The sequence below is a fragment of the Embiotoca jacksoni genome, unplaced genomic scaffold (genome assembly GCF_022577435.1).
Source record: "Embiotoca jacksoni isolate LCO1_2020_lvr unplaced genomic scaffold, fEmbJac1.0.p SCAF_11, whole genome shotgun sequence".
Taxonomy (NCBI): domain Eukaryota; kingdom Metazoa; phylum Chordata; class Actinopteri; family Embiotocidae; genus Embiotoca; species Embiotoca jacksoni.
Window position 1 is genome coordinate 15,822,041 of NW_027185241.1, and position 25,714 is coordinate 15,847,754.

The 25,714-nt window shown below is 38.4% G+C and overlaps 1 protein-coding gene across 1 annotated transcript; it reads left to right on the top strand.

The window, feature by feature from the left end:
• Positions 1-11,035: 11,035 nt before the first annotated feature.
• Positions 11,036-23,970, top strand: LOC138194536 (galanin receptor type 1-like). The gene is made up of 3 exons (XM_069143342.1): positions 11,036-12,039; positions 12,130-12,195; positions 18,889-23,970. The coding sequence occupies exons 1-3, from the start codon at positions 11,374-11,376 to the stop codon at positions 19,207-19,209; spliced, it is 1,053 nt and encodes a 350-aa protein (XP_068999443.1). The 5' UTR covers positions 11,036-11,373; the 3' UTR covers positions 19,210-23,970.
• The last annotated feature ends 1,744 nt before the right edge of the window (positions 23,971-25,714 follow it).

Below are 25,714 nucleotides of genomic sequence, written 5' to 3' on the forward strand. Positions count from 1 at the left end.
ACCTGAGAGGGACGCAGCTCTCTCTTCTACTGCCAATTGACTGACGGCACACAGGTGACACTGTGGATTTCTGGGAAGTGAAGTTCAAAAAGTTGCAATGACCGCAGCTGCAATTGCCATTTATCGCCATAGGTGCCGCCAAAGATAACTGAACAGAGATCTCCAGGATTGTTTCTTCAATTTTTACATAACAGTGGGGGCGAGAAGCGTATTGTCAAGGCTTGCTGGCCTCTTAAGAATTTATAATTTTACATATGCCTTTTTTGCTAATTAGTGTTCATCCATTAACCCATACATGCATGGGTAGGTCAAAAGAATTACCACTAGATAGATAGAGAGAGAGAGAGAGAGAGAGAGAGAGAGAGAGAGAGAGAGAGAGAGAGAGAGAGAGAGATTTTAATCATCCCAACAGGGAAATTTAAATGTGGTCCAAAAACGAGGTCAAAAAACAAGAAAGATTACGAAAGAAAAATCAACCAATCAATACGTAAAAACGTTCTTAAAATAAAAAGTACACTAATTAGAGACCCAGTCCATTTATACCATATATTATGAGGCAGGATTTAAAAAAATATTATTAAAACTGCTGTTAGCTATAACAATGGCAGGGCCACCACTGTGTTAAAAAAAAAAAAGAAGAGGTTATTTTAATGTATTTGATTCCTTTGCATGGGTAACATTAATTCACAATAATTATTTTGGAGATCTATTAACATAGCTGGATTCCCATGCATGCTTGCAAAGGTGGATACAGGGCAGTCAAAGTATGTTGTAAGGAAAGTTACATGTGCATATATTTGTTTTGTGAAGTTTTATTTGACTATTGTGAAGAAATAAGTCAATGACAACATTTACTCATCAGAAAATAGTTGGTGTCCTTATGTGGTGTATCTGTTGTGCTGTTTGTTTATGCATCAAAGATGATAATTTACCCTGCACACATGCATCTAAAATGTATCAACAGCTGTCTGGTCTGATCCTCTTGTGAGTCTACTGTTCTGTACACAGTAGCAAAGTGTGTATAGAAAGTGAGTGGACAACCTGAACACAGTCCTGGTGTTGTGCATGTTAGTTCAGAGAACCGCTGGTAATGACAACATCTATGACAAGTTAAAATATCTGCTGGGAAAAAGGCCTGTTACTACTTTTCTTCAGTTAAACATTCTGAATATTTATGAAACCACTTTTTTTTTCAGCCTTTACTAATTTATACAAATGATTGTATAATTATTTTTAATGTGTGAAAAAGATGTGGCAATTAAAATGTTCTCAGTGGTTGGGTTTATGATTTCTCATAACAAACAGAAATCAAGGTATTTTAATATCTTTTTTGGTATTTTGAGCCAGCTTATCAGGACACAATCTCTATCAATCTATGTGATGACTAAAGAGTGGCATGACACTATTTGATTTATGTTATTACATATAGTCAGTCTTTTTCATTTCCAAGTTTGTATAATGCTGAGTGCTTTCAAATCATTTCATTGAGCTGGAAACTTGGTAAAAGTTCCCAAAGCATAGCTCTTTAAATTGAAGTGATTCAGGTGCTGACTTCAAAATTACATCTGTTGAATCAATACTGTCTGCTCAGCAATATTCAACTTAAAAAAATATATTTTACAGGCAAGAGCTACCATTAGGCAGTATGAAATTAAATACACATTGGCTGCTGATAATATCAGCGAATATTGCACCCAAGTGCTCTTAGAGGGAAAGCAATTTTTTCAGTAAAAGGTCATTTTAATTAGAGGGGTTATCTGTTTGCTTTTAAGGATTGATGCTTTTCTTTTTTTAATCGTCACCACAACAAATTTACTTCATAAGTTCCAGAAAAAGCCCTCCCTCTATCATGGAATTAACTGTGATGTTTACTGATAAAAAAAAAAAAATACTCTGTTTTTTTCTTTCACCCACTGCCAAATATTCCATATTAAGTCTATGACTAGAACTCTGAGATGGAGCTCCAGGTGACCTCAATTCCCCTTCAAAATAACATGTTGTCTGGCAAAAATCACATTCTGCAGCACAAGAAGCTGCAGAACTACACAAATGCACACAAAGCTCTACGTGTTTCAGATTGAAACAGCTGTCCTCTTCACATCTAGTGGCCACATTGTTTAAATAAACAACTGTTTTGTACTTGTGCATGCTTGTGTATCCATTAGCGCGTCGGTCTTGAATGAGATGTGGTCTGTTGCAATGTTGCCCAATATCAATAATAATATATATCCCAATATCACGGCAATATAGTTCTGCAGCAAACCAAACATGCATAGGTTATGATTTTGATGAGCGGTGAGTTGAAGTTAATGTGTATAGTAATGTCATTTAAGTAGTAATAATGTTTCGATGTTCTTGGCCAGCAGGTACTCCCTTATGCTTTCTAAATTAATCTGCCTCATCGCTCTCTCAGTTGTTGTTTTTTTGTGAGAATGACAGAGACCGCACTGCCAAAAACACTAAAGGTATTCCAATACTGGCTTACTATTTTCCTAAATTTTGTTAATTGACTTTTGTTTTGTTAAATCTAAATAATTAGGTTTCATGTCATTTTGGAGTTTAGTTATTTTATTAAAAGCACTACAATTAACTGTATCACCTCTCTTTGAAATATGAGAGAGAAGAGAGAGAGAAAGGCATTTTTTTTTTAAATAAAATATGTCAAACACGAGACCTAAATGTAGCCTGGTGCAGTTAAAATGACACAAAGCTAAAATGATGGTTCTTTATTTCATGGCTACACTCACAATATGATGAAACCGTTAAATTGATTTGGAGTTCTCAGGTGGTTCACAGTGATTGTAATTCTAGGATAATTGAAAGTACCGAATACATCTAAGTCACTAGAAGAAACTGGTGCACTACCTCAGTTTATAGACACAGCACATAAACTCAGCATGCAAATCCAGTGCATAGACAATGTCTAAACTCAGTGCATACGTACATTTTAAGCATAGACCAATGCACAAGCTCAATGCATTACGTCATTGCCTAAACAAGTACATGAACTACTGTATAACTTCTAATCCAAAAACTACTGCATAAAATCATGCTATAACAATGCATAAACAAAGCGGTTCATAAACAACTGAAGTGATTGCTCTTCTGTTGACACAAAATAAAATAAAACCCCTTGGGATCAAGAGTTGATACAATGGGAGGACATTTCGTTTGATTTCTTTAGTTCTATAAGACACATCGATCAGATTTCTGTAAACTTGCCATTGTTAGCCATGCAGATCATTCTCAACTTGCTGCATGCTCCATGTTATTTTATATGTCATTTGTTTGCCACTGTACCACTGAGTATTGACTTTCTTCTTTGAGATTTCACCGTTTGTCAGTTTATTCGTCCATAGGTAAGATGATCAGATTTTAGTCTGTAACACAATGATGCTGCGATGGCCCAAGAAATCGAATCGCCTATGATGATGGATCCTGGAGGAGCGGGTCCAATCCATATGGACTCAGAGCTTCTGATAGCATTTGTTAGTGCAGAGGTAGGGCTTTATGGGAGTCAGGGGGTGTGGGTGGGCGGAGAGAGGGGGAGATGCTGGCAGAATCAACAATCTGATTGCTTACCAGGAAGATCAGCCCAAGGCAGAGAAAATGACTCAACATTGTCAGTCATATAATAATAACCCATTAGCTTAGAGCCTGGACCGATTTCGACAGAGATACAGTAACTCGTCGTCATGGAAATAGTCCGGCCTCAGTCGAGGTAATGGGCCTAAAAAAGCATGGATTATCCATCACAGTAAATCAGGGGAAGGGAGAGTTGTTTCGGTGTCAGGGGAAGCGTGTGCTTATTGCTTGGTAAAACGTATGGGGTCATATTCCTTTACCCTGAACTACAAATCATGATATTCTCAGTTATTGACTAATAACAAAACTCCGCAAGCATCCCGGGGTGTCTGTTTTCACCAGATGCAGACCAGAACAGATGGTGAATTACAGGCCTGTAACAGACACATTTCCATGGTTTCATATTTGAATGTATCGCCACATGCTTTGCTTGATTAGTTCCTCGGAATAAATCAAGGTGTCTTACTCTCATCCATATTTGTCTGGAAGGTAATTATCCTGATTGAAAGTGTTCATGCATACTGCAGCAAGATGGCTTTCCCTTCATCCTTGAATGAAACGTAATGTAATCTAAAGGTCTTCCAGCTAATATATATTTACAGCTCACCATTCTTTTTTAAATAACGCAACCACAAGTGACCCATTCGGATGTCAAGAAGGAGGAAAGGTCGTACAGGGTTGTATTAATCAACACCACGCTTCCCCTACCAAACGCCTCACTAATTCACAGGGTGCAATGCTCATACCATGCATGCTACGCTCATACACCTAAGTAAGACACTCCCCAGTACAAAGCCTTAGTAACAAGGTGAGAGTGTGCAGTATCTCACTGAGGTTATCAAGTGGGCACCTCCGTTCACGGGTGTTTCGTTGAGTTAGACTCACAACACCTCTGGAAGGCTCAACAGCAGCCCTGGCGTCCCAGAACTACTCCCTTCAAGACTCACCCCCACCCCCACTGCTCTACTTGTCTTACATCTGAACTAGTGTGACTTGTGCCTCCATACTTAGGCAACATTATCTTTGCTCAAAGCCACAAGATCACACCTGCTACACATGACCAACTATTCCCTCTCCACCACCAGAGACAACCTGCTACTATGACATGTGCCTATGTACTTTTTGCAATGTAGCCTATATATATATTAACCTCAGTATTGTATTTTCTAAAGCAATCCAACATTGCTGTTAATTCATTGATAATGTTTGAATTTCCCATAATCTTTACATAATTGCAGGATAGATGTATAGATGCATTAATAATTGTCACTTGTGGTATTGCAACAACAAAACAACAACAAAACCTTGTAGTAATACCTTGCAGTGCAGAAAACATGTTCTCCATAATCCATAATTACAGAGGATATTCTAAAACTATTGACAAGACACCTCAGTTTAATTTCGTCTGTAATACAAGCAGGACAGAGAGGACTGAATGCTATTAAAAGTTCCAGACTGCATAGATTACAACTAGAACGTAAAAAAAAATGGATATGAATGAAACAACGTTTTAATGTTCGTTGGACCTTAAGTGCTCTCTATAACTCTTAAGTTTAACTTTAGGAAAGCTGGTGCAGCTGGTTCCTGGCCTTGGATACAAAACAATGAATATTTAAATGAGAGTCACCCTGGCCAAGCGTGAAGCGATACAGGAAGCATAAAATTGGCAAAGTAATTGAGGCACTGACCTCAGTATTCATGGAAAATATTTCAGCATCTTTAATTCAGAGATGAGTTTCACTAATGCTGGTGTTAATTCATTCCAAGTAATCAGGGTTACTAAAGATATGCTTTTAAAAACACGACAGTACTTCCACCCCAAACGGCTCACCGGCTCGTTTGACGAGCAATTGCATCTTATCTCTACACATTTGACAAATGAGCTCCAAAAAAGCTGGTGGATATTAAAGATGGCCTGGTTTCACCTTTTTAGGTTTAATAGAGTAAAGAGGGGGAAAAGCGTAGATAACATCTCACAGCAAAACCACGACCACGGGAAGGCATAGCAATAAATACTAATCATTCTCACAAAGACTCAGAGAGGAAACTAAAGAGAACGGTTCAGTTTCCACTGAATATGTTTCTTTATATGGTGGAGCAAACTCTTGAATAATATTCAGCCTGTTAAAAATGATATAGGCCGTAGGCTAATACAAACATTAATTCATGGTTTGTTTGAAGTTGTGGTTTGACAATTTTATGTCTCTACCAAAGTCAGACTTTACTACTTTGAGCCCAAAGTCTCACAAGACTCAGTGAAAGAAAACAACTTTTTCATGCTTGTTTTTATTGGACAAAGCAGGACACTGATGCTTAAAATCCACCTGCTTGGCGGAAAGTATGCAGTGCAGCATTCCCAATTCAATTCAAGAAAACTTAGAACACTTAGACAGCATTTCCAGGTTATAAATAAAGTATCCTCTGCTCATTGAAACTCTTACAAAAGTGCTACTCTGATGTGCAGCAAAGCAAGTGAAAAAAACTACATTTACTGCAACTATTCGCTGCAACTGGGGATATTTTCCAGTATAATTATGCATCCCAAATGTTGGAGCTTCATACGCATTTACGTTTTAAAAAATGACTGAGATTATCCTGCATGACTTTCCTAAATCAAATTGACTGGTACAGTGTTCTCATTATTTCCACTAATAACCTACCCATCAAACACACAGACAGAGAGAATTAGAGCCAGAGACACAAATATATAGTCATTGTGCATGGCTTAAATCCTCAAATACACTTTGAACTATATCAACAATTTATTTCCATCTCAGATGGAAAAATAAAAACATCTTAAATGCATCTCTTCAATATAAAACAGCAGCATCTAGTAGAAGTGATTCATAGGAAGTCCTCATAGATGTATCCAAAAAAATTAAGCGGACAAGTGACAGTGAAGACTGCTGATGCTGTTAATAGGCTGTCAGGTTGGTTTTGTCTTGTTATTCTTCTTACTGCTGAGATAAAGAGGCATTGTTGTTGTAATACTTTGATCACACATCACATTAAAAATTAAAGATATTTTAAAGGTATAGTCCAACTGTTTACTTTGGTGAGTCTGACGAAATAGACGTGATGATGTCTTCAGGGACACAAAATTGGGACTAAAAGTCAGGACATTGATTTGATTTTGACAATTCTTCTTGAACATTGTCTCTTTAAACCAAATCAGCCAAATACTAAGTAACTGTGGTACCTATTTAAGTAAAAGTTAGCTCGTGTCCTTTTTTTTGTAAACAAGGATTCTGTTTACATTCACTGTTTCTCACCAAAATGGATCCTATTTCATCAGTCAGTTTGGATTTCTCCTCAAATTAAAGCGCTATTCACAGGGGTCTGTCAAGATCAATAGCAAAAGCACAAGGAATTGAATAATAATGTATTCATCCACATTAGCTCAAATCCATTTTAAGTTATACTTTACCACTGTATCTTCTGACCTGCCAGTAACGAAGGAATATTTAATCTATTGGAAGCTCCAGTGTTGTCCTTTTTCATGCTCTGGAGGATATCTCAGAGCAGAGACTAGACCAGTGCCCCTGTTTTCCCAATCTGAAAATTGGCTGTTTTACCTTTCTTGTATGGATTAAGACCAAATAGTTTTTTTCTTGCTCCCCATAATGTCCGGCTCTCTGTCACTTGCTGTCTGTTTTTTTTTTTCTTTTGCCACTCTACTGATGGCCCTGTAAACGGAGGTTACTGAGCTGAGGGGTTAACTGCGACCCATCGACCGGCTCGTCAGAGATCTTCTCCAGGGGCAAATGAAGCTACGTTCCCCACAAAGGAATATCGAACCTGTGGGTAGGAACCGGCCCTATAGCCCTATTTTCTTTTTTTTTAGAAGCAAGTTGATTTTTCTGAGCTTTCGCACCGGAAGTAAAGGCATCATCAAATCACACTGTGTGGAAGTGGAACGGACGTTATGCCACAACCACAACTTCGAATGGCAATGTTACCTTTTTTGTGTCTACAGCCACAGTGTTATATGACAAAGGGCACAAAAATTACAAAGGCAACGATCTCAAGGACGATGTATGGAGAAGCATCGTTAAAACATCACGCAATCAGGATAGTGAGTAGTTTATACAGTTGACTTTTGGATGTAGAAGAGTTAGTGGTAAACAACCAACAGTTTCACAGCAGGTTTAGACAAAATCTCTTATGTCAAGTGAGGAGGATCAGGACAAAATCTTCATCACTGGATGATGTTGCATTCATTGTTTTTCTGAAGAATGAGCTAACATGAATCCATTCAAACCTTTTCTTGAACATCTGTCACAAATCCACATTGCTGATGGTGTGAATAGTTTTGCTTGCTTTTTCATGTTGTTTATTCATCAACCCCCCCCCCCCCCCGATGTGTAAAGGTTTTGAAAATGATAAAGGTACAGTTACAGCATCATGAGAGCATGCTGCCTAGTGAGCTAACGAAAATGATAGTCAATTAAGTTTGGCATTTACAAACAGACATTCATATGGAATACATCTATGACAAAGCCAGTGAAAACAAAATCAAGTATACAGGGGATGATATATAGGGGATGCAAAATGTCAATAATATACACAAACTGTATCATATTACAATGGGTTTTATCTATTTGTTTTATATTGGTCGTCGTGTGTCTGACCTTTGAATAACAATGTATATCCATTTAGAAGTTAAATGCAATCATATCCAAATAGATGAACGACTGTTGATATGTGTGTACCATTTCTGTTTGTTGGAGGTGAGAGGAGCAAAGAGCTGCACTTTTGGCCTTTGGAAGTCTTTCAGGAGCAGAAACCACTTTGACCAATCCTCATCTATGGCGTTCAGCTTTGTTGCTGTTGTTGCTGGCAATGAAATGAAATGAAGTGGAAACCCTTTCATTTGTAACACTGCTGAGTCTGATGGAACACAAGCCAATACAAAGGATGTCAGTACAGGAGAAGAAAGGAAAACAATGGACATTGGAAAGGATCATGGCTTCTGGTATGGAAGCAATCACTGTCTGCAAGGACATACGATAAAAAAAAAAAAAAAAAAAAAAAATTCAACAAGATACATTTTTCAAAACTCTGTATGTGCTATGAAATATTTTACAAGAAGGCATTAAAGAAAGGAAAATAAAGAGGGTCTGTCATCAGAAGAGGGAATAGCTTCGCTTTGCTGTAGAGTCAAATTGGCTTAGAATTAGATTTCTATTTCTTTTGTGATAGTAAATCAGGTCTAGGTGCTTACTGTCAAAGTGCCTGTATTTAGCAACTGTGCCGTTTGGACAAGCTGTTCAGATGCCTGTATGTTTGTGATGTCACAAACGCTCATTTCATGTCTGCCTGCAGCATGACCAACCTTTTAAGCCAAACAAAAAACATTGAGCGGCCATTTTGTTGCAGAGCCAGGAAGGTACAAGACCAACCTGCGGTTGGCCTGGATGTAGAAAAGTCAGCCAATCAGAGGAGCGGGTCAATGATATCAATGTGCCTTAAAGACACCAAACAGCCTGTTCTTGGTCAATGTCCAGGTAGAAGCTTAAGATAGGAGATGTAAAACTACATCGAGACGATGTTTGGTACTTAAAAACACAAAGATATTTGTACTGTAAATTAAACAACTGAAAAGTCTGAAATGTACAACCTATCAAGTAGTTTAATACAAATCTTGCAATATATAGCCCTGCACTTTGAACTGCTGCATTTGATAATATGGAAGTAATTACCTTTAACATTGAAAAAGTCTTAAATCTTAAATTTTCTTAAATTAGTGATTGATATAACACAGCAATATATTGAGTTCATAAAAGCTTTTGAGCTGAATGCTCTAAGCTCTGTTATATGTTTGCAAGCAAATTTGTCATATGGGATTAGTTCATCTGACCCGATGGGGGAAAAAAAGCTATAGTTCTGTCTAGTTCAGTTTATTAATAAAGGTGTCACAATGACATCCATATGGTTTAATTACTTGACAATCAAACACCACAGCAAACACCCAAGGTTTTTAAAACACTTAAAAATCGAGTTCAGTGCTTGTTTAATGTCTTGGGATTTATTACCAAGTCATGTTTTTTAATAGGTGGGCTGTATCACATTCTGTCACTTATGATCAAGTGTGAACGAGTGCAGAAACATCAACCCCATGGCTTCATTCATCAAAAATGTGATGATCATTTAATTATTTTAATAGCTTAAAGCAAAAAATGTCAAACATGATCAGAATCCTACTCCTCCCTTGTAAGGATTTGTAGCATAGATTGTTGCTTAAAGGACAAGTCAAGCAATGTGAAGATGTGACCTTAAGCTCCGTGAGATTGTGAGTGGCATTCCTCACCTTCTTTTCCCTGTGTTTAAGGTGCAAATAATTCAGCAGCAACCACATACTCAGCAATAATAAAAAATAAATGTACACACTGCCTGACCACATGGCATGTTTCACTGCATACGGTCAGCTTAGTTAAGCACATGTTATGACGGTCACAGCCAGTGGGATTCTGGAGATAAATATTGTTGCATTGCTGTTTCAATATTGCGTTTTCAGTAAATAAGTGTATTCTAGGCTCAGCTCAGTAGGTTTTCCATCATAGTGAACAGTAGGTCAACAGGTCACACATGACATTTTCATCAACAGCTCAACTTGGACTTCAGCACCACCCCTCACATCTTCTGAGGAATGTGCACATCCTGAGGGAGCGCAGTGAGAATGACTTTGGGTCAAGAACTTTAAAAGGAATTTTCCACTTTTGATTTGAATCTTAATATTCAAAGTTTCTCAGAAATGCAACATCTTTTGTTATTTCTGTAAGAAAATATGACTTTTTATGGATTCCCTCTTTTGGATCTCAAAGATTTTTGTAAAGCTATATTAATAACAATCAAAATCCTTTGCGGTGTGTGATAAGGGATGAGAGACGATTCAATGTTCTGGGAAATTGTTGTTATTTTGTTATTTTCTAGGTGTTTGGTATATTTATTGGGAAAGTAAGGTGCCTCTGAGGCTATCTTAATCTCTCCAGATTTTATGTAAGATACATTCAGAAGCTGAAATGAGTTGGGCAGCACAAACATGCCACTCAAACACAAAACTTTTTATTTTAACGTTTCTCTTCTTTTTGTCAAAAGAGAATGAAAGTCAAATAAATCAATCTGAGCAAGACTGCCAAACGAGATTGTTTTATATTGAAATTTTGATAGCCAAGGCATTAGCCTAATCACAATTTTGCACCTGGGCCTAATGTGTCATTTGAGTCTGATTAGGAAAATGACTGGTGTCCGCATTACATAGGGATGGTTTCAGAAACGTAGAGAACAAAACGTATCCCAATAAAAAAAAATTAAAAAAAAAAAAATCTTTCTCAGCATTTCTTGGTTGGGAGGTGGTATAGGTGCTGACGTGAATGGCACGGCGCAGCCCCTGTTTTAATGTGAGGGGGGAAAGTCCAGACGCAGAGAAAGAGGCTACAGACTGGATCAGAGCGGTCGGTGTGCAGAGGCATCAGGTGCGCACCGTGACAGAGAGACTCCAAGGCGCACAGCGGCAAATGTGATTAACGCTGAACAGACAACTCGATAGCTTTGGAATATTTGTATACGCGTAGTCACCACTGGACTGTTTAAAACTGAAGCGGGTGGATTTACTCAAATTTTTTAGTCAAAAATAGAGGAGAGCAGAAACACAAGCCGGGGCGCTATGGAGACGCACCGAACCATAAACTCCTGTCCTGAAATCTCCGTATCATGAAGCAGCAGGGGAACAGAGACCTCCTGTAGGTCACTTTGTCAATATTTCACCAGAAGGAGAAAGAATAAATCATGAACTTTTCAGAGTCTGGTTGGCTCTTGGAGGAGCCGTGGAACATCAGCAGGGCGGAGGGAGAGGACCAGAAACTTTTGTTCGGGATCGGTACAGATAATTTCATCACGCTGCTCGTTTTCGGGCTCATCTTTACGCTCGGCGTGCTGGGCAACTCCATGGTGATCACCGTGCTGGCACGGAGCAAACCAGGGAAACCGCGGAGCACCACCAACATATTCATCCTCAACCTGAGCATTGCAGACCTCTCCTACCTGCTCTTCTGCATCCCTTTCCAGTCCACCATCTACATGATGCCGACGTGGGTCCTGGGCGCGTTCATTTGCAAATTCATCCACTATTTCTTCACCGTGTCGATGCTGGTGAGCATCTTCACGCTGTCTGCCATGTCCGTGGACCGATACATTGCTATCGTGCACTCCAGAAAGTCCTCCTCGATCCGGGTGGCGAAACATGCTCTGATCGGGGTGGTGGTGATTTGGTTACTCTCTCTGGCCATGGCTGCGCCCGTCATGTATTACCAGAACATTTTTCTCAGAGGGGAGAATCACACTTTCTGCTGGGAAGTGTGGCCAGATCAAAACCAGAAGAAAGTCTATGTGGTTTGCACGTTTGTTTTTGGTTATGTGCTGCCTCTGCTGCTGATTTCGTTCTGTTATGCAAAGGTAAGAAAAGTCATAAACATGAGCCATCGGTTATTACTGTAATTACCGAACAAACAAAAGTATATTTGACCTTTATTTCCTTTTTCACAGGTGTTAAATCACTTGCACAAAAAACTAAGAAATATGTCCAAAAAGTCAGAAGCATCAAAGAAAAAGGTATGTATTAAGTCCGTTTTTTTGGATGCCTGGGTGTTAGTGTCTATGTCATGCATTATATGTTACAACAATCTGTTACAAACAAAAAATTAATACTGCATTTTGTTCGTTAATGCATCAAATTTATGGGACTTCAACAATAAAAGTATGACTAAAATCAGACAAGTTATAGTTTAAAATCTAAAAAAACCTATCTTTCACTTTAAATAGAGTGTTTCCACTTAAATGTGACCCCTGAGCCCTTAAATTCAGGATTACATCATTATATGTCATGATGAGGATTACTATGTCACTAATAATGATGATGATGAAGAAATAGGATGTCGCCTTGGACATACATTTTAAGAAAGGGCACACATGTTGAGACACCATCCATTTATCTGGATCAGAGTATTTCATGGTTCACGGAGCTGCAGCCTCATGTCCTGTTGACATATGGTCAAATTCAAAGCAGAGGTCGTGTGTGTTTGGCCTTTAGGAAGATGTATATCACAGCTCCCGACCCTGAGTTCAACACACATTATTCAATGAGGTACTGGACTTTCTGTACCTTTATCTCCATTTTGGCAGGCAGCTGATGGAAATCATTTCAGAACTGAAATAATGCATATTGATGCCCCAATGCTTTACTGTTAACTACCACATGTGAGCGAAGAGGCCAAAAGGCAATGTCCAATCCAACCATCTTTTTTGGTCGGAGGTCATTTATCTTCACGGAGAGACAGTTATCTGCCGTCGCCTTCTTGATTGCCGATGTGTGCATTGTTCTTTACAGCTGGTTAGTGTAGCGGCACAATCTGCTAACTGCCAAGTGCATGGAGCCAGGGGTACAGACTGCTGGTCAGTCAGGAGGGGTTTATGAGAATATACATGTACTTTGATTTTCACGTCTCTACAAACATGCTTTATTGCAAGAGGTTAAACACGTCCGTGGCAGGTAAAACAGAAGCTTCAGATAGTCTGATGATTTACTGTGATCATCATGTAGAGCACAAATAGAGAAGGTTACACCCACAGCTTTGTGATATATATGGTTGGCAAACAGAGCATCACATCCAAACTGTGTTACATTAATTATGTGGGGTAGCTACGGTTTAACTATAATGTCAGAGGACACAGTTGGTCAGGTTGCACTTTGGTTAGTATTTACAGAAAGATCATGGTTTTTGGTGAAAATAAGTAGCCTATTTTTTTCATACAACTTACGTCTCTCGTGACACTTAAATAACGTTCCGTTACGTATGGTACGCGACCTAAAAGCATTACGCAAGTTACTTTATGTACATAACTTAAAATAAGTCAACATTTATTTTTGTTTTTACACGGGACACAAATAACGGTGTCTTGGTGTCAAAGTCCGTCCAACCACCACTAACCTCCTTCGCTCCCTAGTAGTTACTACGGCCACTAGAGGTCGCAACTACTGTAACCGTCTGGCCGAGTTTTACCAGTGGGTTTAGTTGGCTTACTTGCCCATATATTTGGAATAGATGTGTGATGCTAACTACCTGTTCAATAGAGTAACAACAGCCGGATTGGGTGGTAAAGTGAAGTATTTAATCATAATAAAACACATTTTACAGTGTAGCACGGCTTTCTCTGTTATATCAATGGGAAATGAATAATGCACATGCAGCAGATAGACCAGGTCTTTGTATTATGTAATATTAATTTATGCAGGTGGGCTTTAAGGATATGAGCTGTATGCCTTCATACAGCCAAACAAAGTTTAAATCGAGTTTCATCGCAGTAATAAGAAATCAGCCACAGAATCTGTTGACACTACTTTCAAACTTTTAGGGTGAGAAATAAACTGGACCAAAAGCTCCCCACAGGAGACATGTTGCACTTATTTCCATGGAGTGAAATGAAGGTGAACGTGCTGCCAGGCAAAACATGTTTCACAAGAGTAAACAAACTTTGGCATGACGCCTCTTCTGTCACAGGTCTTGTGACGACTCGACTCCCTGGCTGCCTTGTCTTCGCTCTAATTAGTCAAAAGTTGCACTTCTTGTGTCCTGTGGTAAACTCCACGCACCATAACTGTCCAAACCTCGCGGCACAGTGCGACCTAAACATGCCCATGAAAGCCTGGCTAACACCAACACAGTCACTGTGACTAAGGTGATTTAATGTGAATAACCTCGACTGCAGTTTGACTTTTTGGGAGTTAACGTGAAGCGCGTTCATCCTGAGATATGAGACAAGAAGATCGATACCTATCTCATGTCCACAGCCAAGACGTGGTTGGCTTAGCTTGGCATTACCTTTGAAAGCAGCTAGCTGGTCTCTGTCCAAAGTTAATGAAATATAGGCTACCTGTCAGCTTTTTTTGCCTCTTATCTGCAGTACTAATAATTTGTAAAAAAAAAAAAAAAAACTGAAACAAGCCGTGGTTTAATGTTGTTATATTAGTCTAAACACTAAGGTTTTTGGTTTAGTGTAACTTTAAGATGCTAATGTGGCTTTGCATCCATTTTGACACTTTGTTTGATACTTGATGGTGTCTTTCTTTTCACAAAGTGGGAGATATTTTAGCAGAAACTCCCATCATCTCTGACTCTGAATTACAACTCAGACGTTGAAGTGAAGGTTTTCCCAACTGTTTATAATTGTTTGTAATTATGGTCGGGATTACATACTGTGAATGTGAATGTTGCGGTACCTTTTTCTTGGCAAGGGGCAGTGACTGCCTGGTGTTTCCAGCTTGTTGCCTGGCAAGAAATAATCCCATAAATAACCCAACATAAACCCATAATTGCTTCAATTTTGTTGTATAATTTACACAAATAAAATGTACAGCATGTTAATGAGCTTTAGAGTTGCTGTTCCCTGTTCCCCCTGAGTTTCTAGTGTTTGTAGCCTACTAATTCATATCAACCATTTCTGCAAGACAGAAGGAAACATTTTTCCAAAAGTAGAACTATTCCTTTAAACCTAAACTAAATTACCCCATGGAAAACTCATGACAGCACTGACTAACACATACTTATGAGGTTGGTGTCATCTTCTTTTATCTGTATAAAAACATTATTGGAAATGTCATACAAGCAATGGTTCATTCCATAGAGGATGAAAATGAAATGAGACAAATAAATAAATTGCAGCCGGGCACACAGTGTCCTTGGTGGAAATCTTTGTGGTTCATAGGGTCTTAGTAGTTTACTGCTGCTGCCAGGCAGTACATATAATATCAGTGTCAGCTGGGAAGAACTAGGTTATTCTCACTGCTGTTGTGAAATACATCTGGACAACCTTATCACTTTCAAGCACCCATCGGGAGAAAACACAACCTTGAAAAGCCAGATTCTATGAACAGCCAAATCGAACTAAACCTAGTAAATCCTCTTAAATCTGTCAGAAAGGTGTTTGTGCAAAGTTGTGACAAACTTCCCTCTGCTGTTTTTCTTTCATGTTCGTGTTGGTTTTGTCTTTTTTTTTTAATTTTTTTTTTTTTTTTAAATGATGCCTTAAGTAAGCTGGTAATATCCCTAACGAGAACAAGAGCTTTGGAGTTCATTTCACTTGGCAAAAGAATCATGTTTTAGTGTATTCTCATTGTTGAACCTGAGGCTAAAAAGTCAATAATCAGTAATCAGTGGTAGGTTTAGGAGTTTGAATCAGTCAGGCATCACAGACGCAGCTCATGGTTCATAGACCATGACAATCTGAAACGGAGTGTTACTTTAACTGAAGGCCTTACCTGACACCCTGCATAACACAGTCATTTCTTATTGGGTTCTAGACTAACATGAAGCAACATTAAATTAGCATTTGGAAGGACATGGGAAAAATGTAAATTTAAAGCAATATTTTCACTCCTAAACATGCAGCTTTGCATCTTTAAATGTCAAATTTCAATGTCAGCAGGAAGCTATGTTAATAGCAGAAATTTCAGAACAAATGACAAAAACACAATAACCATTTTTGTTGTTTGTCCTCGAAGAAGAAATGTCTGTCTCATGGTCTGATATCTAGCCATATCACTGTCATATCTAGACATTGATCACTTTGAATATATTGCTGATTGACAGTCTGAGATGTTAAACAATAAGAAGATGGATTATTGTAAAGTTAATAGGTTTTTAATCAATTTAAATCATTTTTCATGCGAGAATCTTTTGACAGAAGGCTGAAGAAAATGTTTGTTTTTATTAGATTTCTCTTCCTGTGGTGATGCTGCTGTTTATGTTAGCCTAACAAATGGCTCTCATTTGGTTGAGCTAAAGATATAAATGTGATATGGAGATTATACAAACAAAGCACTGTTATTAACATACGACTGCACTAAAACTGTGAACGTCTCCCTGGTGTTGATATCTCAGGCCAATATAAACTTTATATTTAAATTTGTATGTAGTCCTGCATGTGATTGATAAGATTCAGTTGTGTTAACATTTATTTTAAAATTGATCAATACTGCTGTCGTAAGAGCTTAAACTGAAATGATGATAAAAAAGACATTATTTCAAACTGCACAAACATTCAACCAGACATGTTATCAGTGTTGTCATAGTGCTTTAGTTAGTTCATGATGATCTGGGCTGAAAAGTTCACTATTTGTGTAGTTGTGTCTTTTTTTTAAAACCTAGTTTTTGAGCTATTTAATACCTGTACTAATGTATTTGGCCACCTTGGCCGCAGGGAAAGAAGTTGTAGACACAACCCCGACATATCACCGTCTTAATTTGTTAACATGAATGTGTGAGCTTTCACAAACCAATATTATTTGGAGTAGAGTTTCTGGGCAAGTATTCAAAATTACCCCAGGGTCCGAACCCATTAGGATATAACGACTGAAAACGATCCCAAATAGAATATGGCCAGACCCTTTCTATTTATGCAGTTAATTTGGGTCTGGTATTCAGGCTGTTGTGGTTCATACAATTATGACTCCTAAAAGCCACGGAAATGTAACTTTCGGTGAGAATCCTGAGGTCTTACAAGATTTACAATTATAGAAATTGAAGTTTGCTCATTACTCGTTACATTTGTCTTAATATAAATATTAGAATACTCCAAGCAGACAGCTTATTCCGCCAATTTCCTCCCTGCCCTGCTCTGGATGAGGGTGGAGAGTTGGCTACCGTATGGGCGAGGAGAGTGACCAGAGAGAAGCCATACCACCACACTGAGGTTAAGGTTTTGTGTGGTAGGCCAGGGACAGACAGAGACATATTGTCGGAACATAAAGTCGTCATCAATCCCTCATTAGTTGTCGGATGAACCCACACGTATGTGTGCTTATAAACGTAAATGGGATCCAATTTCAATTCAGAACATGTGATCTGCTGATTATGTTTATAGCAGCTCAATAAATGCTGTGAACTCTGCTGTCTTCAGCCACTGCCCGCACCAATTTCATCTTATTTACCATTCATTGCATTAGACAGTTGTTTTCTGTTACGTACATGTCACTGATAAATTCGTGATCCCATAAGCCTTTCGGATGAGAAACTTCGACACAGACCTACAGACTGTAATATGTAGCTCTGTGTAGCTATGGCAGTGTACACATACCTTATGTGATTTGAATGAGACGTGATTAGACAAACTTCTCCATTATTTTATTTTCATCAACAACCTTGTCTCCTCTGCAAGTGAATAAATGACAAGCATTTGTATAATGGCTGATGCTGACATGAGGGTCACCTAAACATTTAGTGGACTCCAGCTGGATCTCTTTAGCGAAATGTCAATTATGTGATTTATGCTTTGATGGTCAGTTTAATGTAATACAATTACGGTTTTATGAGGCTTGATAGGAGATGCACGAGAATGAGCCTGCTGTATCAATTGATCTAATATCATTAATTTAAAGCTGCCTTAAACAATGTCTTATATTAACAATGGGTCAGCTGACTATGTATACTGTGAAAGGGGACACTTGTAGTAAGAAACCTATAAAGAAGTATTACCAAGTCAGTTTTTTCCCTCCGTTGTAAAGAGCACTTATATGTCATTATAGGTCACTGTTTTTGCTTTACAGCCTGTTGCTCTGCTATTACAAACCTCGTTTTCAGTTGCAGCAGGTCACTGTTAATTAGAGATGGGCACTTCACTGTCATACCAGGCCTGTTGTTTGCTCTGCCGGTCTAACATCAAACTTCGTCTAGTGACAAAGCTAACATTGATTGTTGGTCTGTGGCATGGATCGTCTGCTCAGCAGTTTGCCCACAAATGACTCTGCACAGCTGTGGTAGACTTATGATACGCCATGTTCACCTGGCAGGGTTAACACTGCACCTCAGGCACACAGACAGGTGGGTTTTGTTTAACATTTGCGGGATTGTGCATCGTGAATTGGTCCCACAGGGTCAGAGTGTCAACACCAAGGTACACTGTGACGTTCAGAGGCATCCGAGGGAAAACATCCAGGCCTAACAACCTTAACTGTAACGCGATGGCACCTGGGTTCTCCGAAATGACAATGCCGAGAGACATTTGTAGTCTTTAGATGGTATATGTCAGAAGTGCGGTATATTATATACAAGATAGAATAACAATAACAGCAGAGCAGCAGTAAAATGTTAAAGGAAATAAATTCTCCATGGTACCATAGCTCTCAAAATCTTTGAATTCCCTTAGCCCAAATAAGACTTCGTCCTGAACACAGCATGTTGTCACTGAGGTCAATGATGAAATCTCTCTCCTACTCCTTTCTGCTTTCTGTTTCTCCTTTGTGGATCTCAGACTGCTCAGACGGTGCTGGTGGTGGTGGTGGTGTTCTGCCTGTCTTGGCTCCCTCATCACGTCGTTCACCTCTGGGTGGAGTTTGGTACCTTTCCCCTGAACCAGGCCTCATTCGTGTTACGGGTGGCCGCCCACTGCCTGGCATACAGCAACTCATCCGTCAACCCGGTCATCTACGCCTTCCTGTCCGAGAACTTCAGGAAGGCTTACAAACAGGTGTTTAAATGTCAGATCGGCACCAGTGACTCCCCGCTCAATGACATCAAGGAGACCCGCAGCAAAGCAGACACGCCGCCTTCGACTAACTGCACCAGTGTCTGACTGACTGTGGCTGGTGATATGAAAATGATTTATTCCAGCGGTCACACTGGAACACACTGTTAGCCAGTCTTCAGACAAGAGTGGTTGTGTGTCTTTGATTGCGGTAAGTATGGTTTCTTGGATATTACTACGGCTGTATTATTCCACAAAAGCGCTGTTCATTTTACCTGGGCTGGAGGGATGAAGCCACGCCGGCTAAAGAACATGATTACTCTCCCTTTGATCCCTGTCTGTTTCCTGCATCTCTTCTTTCCTAATGAAAACCTGTAGAGTCTGAAACTCAGGAAAATGATCCTCCCTGAAAGTGAAACTTATTTTGATTGTAGACATTATATATATATATATATATATATATATGTATATATATATATATATCACACCATGGCCTATTTACAAGAGAGTACATTTAAATTAACAAATTTTTAGTAATAAAAGTAGTAATAATCTCAATTAGTGAGCTTTTTTAAGAAAGAGTTGCATTAAACTGCATCAACACACTCACCTTCTGCTGCTAAACTGTTGTTTGACTGCTTTTGATGTCTGAAGAATGGAGTAGTAACATTTTACAGACTTGTGATGTGTTTTTTTTAGGAACCAGCAAAAGATTGGAATTTCAAATTCATACTGATCCCAGTATGCTCCATTGGCTAGTTAGCTGTCTTACCAGGAGGTAGATGGTGGGTCCATGTCAATTTCCTGATGCTTCACTTCAGTGGAGAAACTGGTTCAGGAGGAGGTGTTAGCTTGTCCAACATGAATCAGGACCAAGAGGCAGCTAGACGCTGTGAAAAAGAGACGAAATGCAGCATCTGTTAACTCTAAAATTGTTCAATTCAAACAATTCACCTGCTAAGAAGTAAAACAGAGAAAAGCCTCATTTACATGTTGGAAATTAAATTTATTTTAGCTTGGTAACATTATTACTTTCATTATTACTACTAATTCATCAGTGAGATTTTAGATATTCTACATTCATTAGTTTCATAAAACTGTCAACTTTTTGACTATGGTAAATTCTACTAATATGCAAGGAATTCTGGGTAAATTAACACTATTTATAAGATTAAAAAAAAACACAACTGATTGATCAACTACATCAAACAGTCATGTTTTTTTGTCACTAATTGCCACCATGGAAACATAGCTTCTAGTTCACTTAGCTTGAATAAGAAGTGGCTAATTTCTAACATGAAAAAGCCAGTCTTTATGTTTGTTAAAATAATCTTCGAGCAAAGTAGAACTGTCTGAATACTACAGACAATAGGATCTAGTTTAAATCTGGTGCAAAGTGGCACCGAGTGCAACACAACTATCCTTGCTAGTTTGAGTCTAGCGCAGTTGTCATTTTGTTTAAATAGCAAATTTACTGGCGTCCATCTGAATGACCATGGGCGTGTTGGTCTTAAAATGAGGTCTAGTCAGGCACATTGTTGGCACATTGGTATTTTAAGGCAGCGGAAAGGAATTGTGTGATGGACCAACAAAAACCTAGTCTTAAATCAGTGGTACGGTATTGTTCTTTGTTTTTTTAGAGTGCATTACTGAGTAATATATGCTTACATAGGTGGCTGCACAATGCCTACTTATTATACACAGCAGAGCAGAAACATAAAAAAGATTGAAAATAAAAAGATAACTGTCAAAAATTCGTATTGCAAACATCATTCTGCTCAATCAGTGGGGGAGCAAATCTTGTTCCTCTGCAGAGCAGTGTTCTTTTCTTTGACTTGGCAAATCTGCCATTATAACGGAAATCTGCCAAGATGCAGGCACACCTGGCTCTTAAAGGGAATTAGACATGACACAGGTTTATCTTGGCGCCAAAACATACCCGTGATTAACTCAGAGAGTAAATACAACCCCTTGCGCCTTACTTTGTCCTCAGATTATCTCAGATTGTGTGCTTGAGACCGTGCGCTTAGATCGGTAAAAAAGAGCCAAATATCTTTGTGAAACCGACCCCTGGTGTGCAACGTGCAGCCACCAGAGCTACACTAGCTGCTGATGGGCTGCAAACAAGCCTGCAGCACCTCCCAGTGAGGAAACTGCTGCCTGGGGGTTGTTCAACTACGTCTTGTGTATTTCTTTTAAAAATGTACGGTGCAACATGTGAGTGGTGAAAAGGTACATCGGATCTATGCTCCATTATGAGAGAAAATGTATCAATTCCCTTTTCCCTGCATATCACTTGTGATGAAAGGTTATCACTGTAGATAAGAAAAAAAAAAAAAATCATTGTCATTGCACTCAGTATGATTAAAGACTGTATTTTAGATATATTTGGTTGTACATATTATGAACACTGAAACTGACTTTGACTCTATATTTGGCTGTGATGCTATGTTAAAGTGTTTTTGGATTGTGCTGTATGACTGAGCTACTATAAATTGTTGTATGTGTTCCTATAAGCTCAGTGCTTGTTTTGCAGCCTCTCTGTTGCCATGTTTGTAACCAGCAAACAATCTAAAAGGAAATCCTGTTGAAATGAAAAACTCAGATGTTGTATGCCATGTATGTGAAGTGCAAAGTGTCCACACAGCAGCTTTTACCTCAGTCTAACAAGATCATTCAAATTAAATGTGTGACCTTTAACCTGGACCGTCCCTATCGCGCAGCATATTTTGTACATCCTCGGAAGTTGACAGGAATTTGTTGCATCCGATCTTCAAGTTTTAACATAAAATGAACCCACGATAAGCTCAATGTAGATTTTCAGCCTGAGTTTATGCAACTGTGTGTCAGTCTGCAGGAGATGTTTCTTTTTTCTTTGCTGCCGCTGCTGATAGGACTGACTAACACCGACTTCAGTCTAAGATGAGGACCTAATCAGTGTAATCATGAGACTCTTATCCTCTTGTCAACGAGGATCTCAGATCTGAGAGAGTCAAAGATTTTTTTCCCACAGAACAGACAAAGTGCATTTGATGACTTTGCTTACTATAATGCTGACTGTACAGACGCTGAAGCTCACTCATGCCCACACAGGACTGATGGAGTTTTTTTTTAAATGGGACATGTGCATGGAAACCTAATCCTGGAGGTGTAACGTGCCTCACTATTTACTGGCTGAGATTACGGTGGAGACTTGCGTCAGTGTGAAGTAAGGGAATATCTTTTGCTGAAGTGGAACATAAATAAGTGGGGTTTTTTTTCTTCAAAATGCTCAAATAGAGAGCTCAAGAACAAACTATTTTCCAAGCAAACAGTCTTATTTGATTTGGTGACACTTAAGATTACAGCCCATGAATTACAGTGTAATTAAGTCATATATACTTGGGCTATCAGGATAATATTTACTCTGTACTTTGACAAATCTACATATGAAATGGAGGTTAGAGGATAGGGAATAATGGGTAGCAACTATTACTCTGTATTTGTTGTTGCAGCATAGATTCATATATTACTGAGTAACAAGAATAATGTGGAAAACAGTCACAATATTGGGTATTTGGTTTAAGAGTATGATATATGAACAAAATATGACTTTACAAAATTTAAGAGTTATTATCATTTTTAATGCACGATTTTTTATTCCTGGCAAACAGAAGTTCAACCTCACTCTTTCGTGATATATGATGATATAAGAAGAACACTAATGTAGTTTTGGAACCACATGACAGTGAAAACTGATCATCACATCATCAACAATTATTACTTATCATTTCATGAGTTCATGAGTACCAACTATTGGGGTGATGAAAAAAAAAACAGTGTCTTGTTCACCCTCCTTTTTTACTGTAACTATAGCTACAGGCTATTCGGGCTGTAAAATGAAGCCATTTTTTTCCACCTTTTATGTAAATATTGTGTATGCCGGCTGTAATATATAACCTTAATGATTTGATTACAATTACACAGTACAGTGAAGTCTTTACGAAGTGGAACACAATACATGTTCCAGCTCAACGTTAAAACAAATCTCAAAGCGTTCAGTAATACTATACGGCATTTTACAGGACTAATAGGCGCTGCTTGTTGGTCCGTCATGCACACTATGTAATATGAACTGTGTAATTATATAAGTAATTACAATGTGTTTTTATACATATATCTGTAGGTTGCATCTAATGTGTTATTCCCTTATTCCCTGTCCTTCTGCTGGTGTCATTTAGTGTTTCATAGCACACTGCATGTATAAAATATTTTCACTGTAATTTGCAGGCTGCCATCTGAAGTGCTGTCCTTTAATTCTGGAAATATTGATTTTTGATGTTATTTTCCCAAGCTGTAACAACTTCATACAAAAAACTACAAAAACAAAAAAAAAACAGCAGATTTTTTTTTTTTTTTTAATCTGTGATCACAAACCCATATTACACATTGAACTGAGTAAAGACTTGCATCGAAGGTGCTAACTCTTAGTGTAGGTTTAATAGGGGATTCACATTTTGATTTATTTATTCACTTTCATACTCTTGTTTGTACAGGCTTTTAGTATTTTGTGTAACCTGCTGTGTTTTTTTTTTAACTGTGTTGCCTGTATTAATTCAGCTGTGATAAAAAAAAAAAAAAAAAAAAAAAAAAAAGATAAAAGACCAGAATTAGGAAAAACAAGATTGTTTTCTTTTTAATTTTCTGGAGTGGTATTTGAAAATATATCCAGGCTTTTGATTGTGTCCTCTGCAGTGCTACTTATATACGATTACATTAAACTCTATGACATTTCTATGGAGAAATATTTTCATTCTTAAACAATACATGCTGCCATTTTCTGAAATTCCTCAATGTTTTCCCACTAATAAAAATCTCGTGTCTCAAGGAGGCTTTCACTTGTATAAAAGGAGGTTTTCTTCAGCCTCATACCCAAAAATCCCTCACCTCCTTCACTGTGACTAGGTTTCACGTCTCTGTAAGGGGAGGATTCATTTTGATTTGTGTCTTTGCAGTTTTATGCCTGAAGTTTGCAGACATGTGAGTGATGATGACAGGGTTTGTGGATGCCTCCTGAACTTGGCCAGAATCACAGAGTGTGAGGTGGTGGATTACTCCCACGATAGCCCTTTCTGTGACTGCTGTCCGTTATTCCTCAAATAGAGTGAAGTGAACCCTGTTTGAGCGGTGCACCACAGTGAAAGCAAAGAGCCACAGAAGGTTGGTTTAGCTGCATACCTATCATTAATTCTGTACGCAAGAAAAAATGAAACAGACGTCAGCACCATTTATGAATCATGTTAGCCATTCAAATGGGCCTGCTTGAAAGAGGGTTATTCAGGTGGCTGCAACAACAGAAGGACTACTTGTTGACGTCAAAGTGATTTTATTCCTGCCATCGAAGCCCCTCCACCTTTGATGAATACTAGCAAAATAAAAAAATCCGTGAGAAATGATGGAGAGTTGAGGTACAATTACATGTACAGCTTTGGGTTAATGATGCTCTCATGAAAATTCCACAGCTACAGTTATAACTATTTTAGTGATGTGATAATGATAGTAATTCATAACTGTCCTTTTTTTTTTTTTTATCATAATCTAATAAACTGCTTTCATTACAGAAACACACTCGGAGAAATACATACAGGATGCTGTACATCTGTTTAAATAAAGCCTCTGTTTCCTTTTCTGAAGAGGAGACAGATGATTGATCATTTTACAATCATACCTGGAGATCAGCTCAAAAGCATCGCAACTGCAGTCAGTCACTTACAAACAAAGATGTTGCTCACTCCACCCAAGTACAGAGAGAGTCGCAGCCTCATTTCCTCTGAATTGACTGCTATTTAATCGATGTTGACGGAGGGAGATTGGAGGGGCTTCGCTGAGCAGTGGTGTAGACCGGGGATTCAAAATTAAAAAGGTCACCTGCAGAAAAGTGTGCGCCTTCTTCGTTTTACCTCCGTAATGTCTCATTACAGTGGGAGTAAGCTGACATTAATTCTCTGACACTTTCGTATTTCTAACGACCTGCAGACTTTTATCAGCTTCTATAGTTAGAATTTAATGAGCTTAAGCTGTCTATTAAATGAAAGGCATGTCACAGGCAAGCTGTGTTTACCAAAAAACATTATTGTGAATTTATGTGCAGAGAATTTGATCTTGAAAGCTTCTGCACCTTTTTTGTTTGAGGCCCTACCTGCTCGTGATTAACAGGAACTCGGTGTGTGCTGTGTTCAGTGGCTTGAAAATAAAATTATGGAGCCTCTTTACAAAGCAGGTGAAAGTCGTGTTGTCAGTGTTTGTGCTCCTGTAATTATGACGGATGCATGATTAGCTAAGAAATGGTTAGTGCACAGTACAGCAGTCGAGTACAGCGCATGTAAAATCTAATTCAATTGAGATAAGTGTTTTTCTTAATTTAGAATAATAAAGGAACTTAATTTAAAACACCTTGCAGCTGTTGCTGGCAGCACCAAAGTTAATCCATCAAATTAGTTTTGGCAGTGGCAAAAAACTAGCTTCCAATATTTTCAAATTGGTAACACTATGAATGTGGGACATGAATTAATGCATGAATTAAGCATTACTTTATGCATTCATACCTAATGAATGATCAGGAAGTAACATGAGT

What these genes read in the sequence shown, in the direction of transcription:
- LOC138194536 (XM_069143342.1), top strand. Translation starts at nt 11,374, where the DNA reads ATGAACTTTTCAGAGTCTGGTTGGCTCTTGGAGGAGCCGTGGAACATC. An exon ending in TTTCGTTCTGTTATGCAAAG is followed by an intron (nt 12,040 to 12,129) that starts GTAAGAAAAGTC and finishes CCTTTTTCACAG; the next exon opens with GTGTTAAATCACTTGCACAA. An exon ending in CAGAAGCATCAAAGAAAAAG is followed by an intron (nt 12,196 to 18,888) that starts GTATGTATTAAG and finishes TGTGGATCTCAG; the next exon opens with ACTGCTCAGACGGTGCTGGT.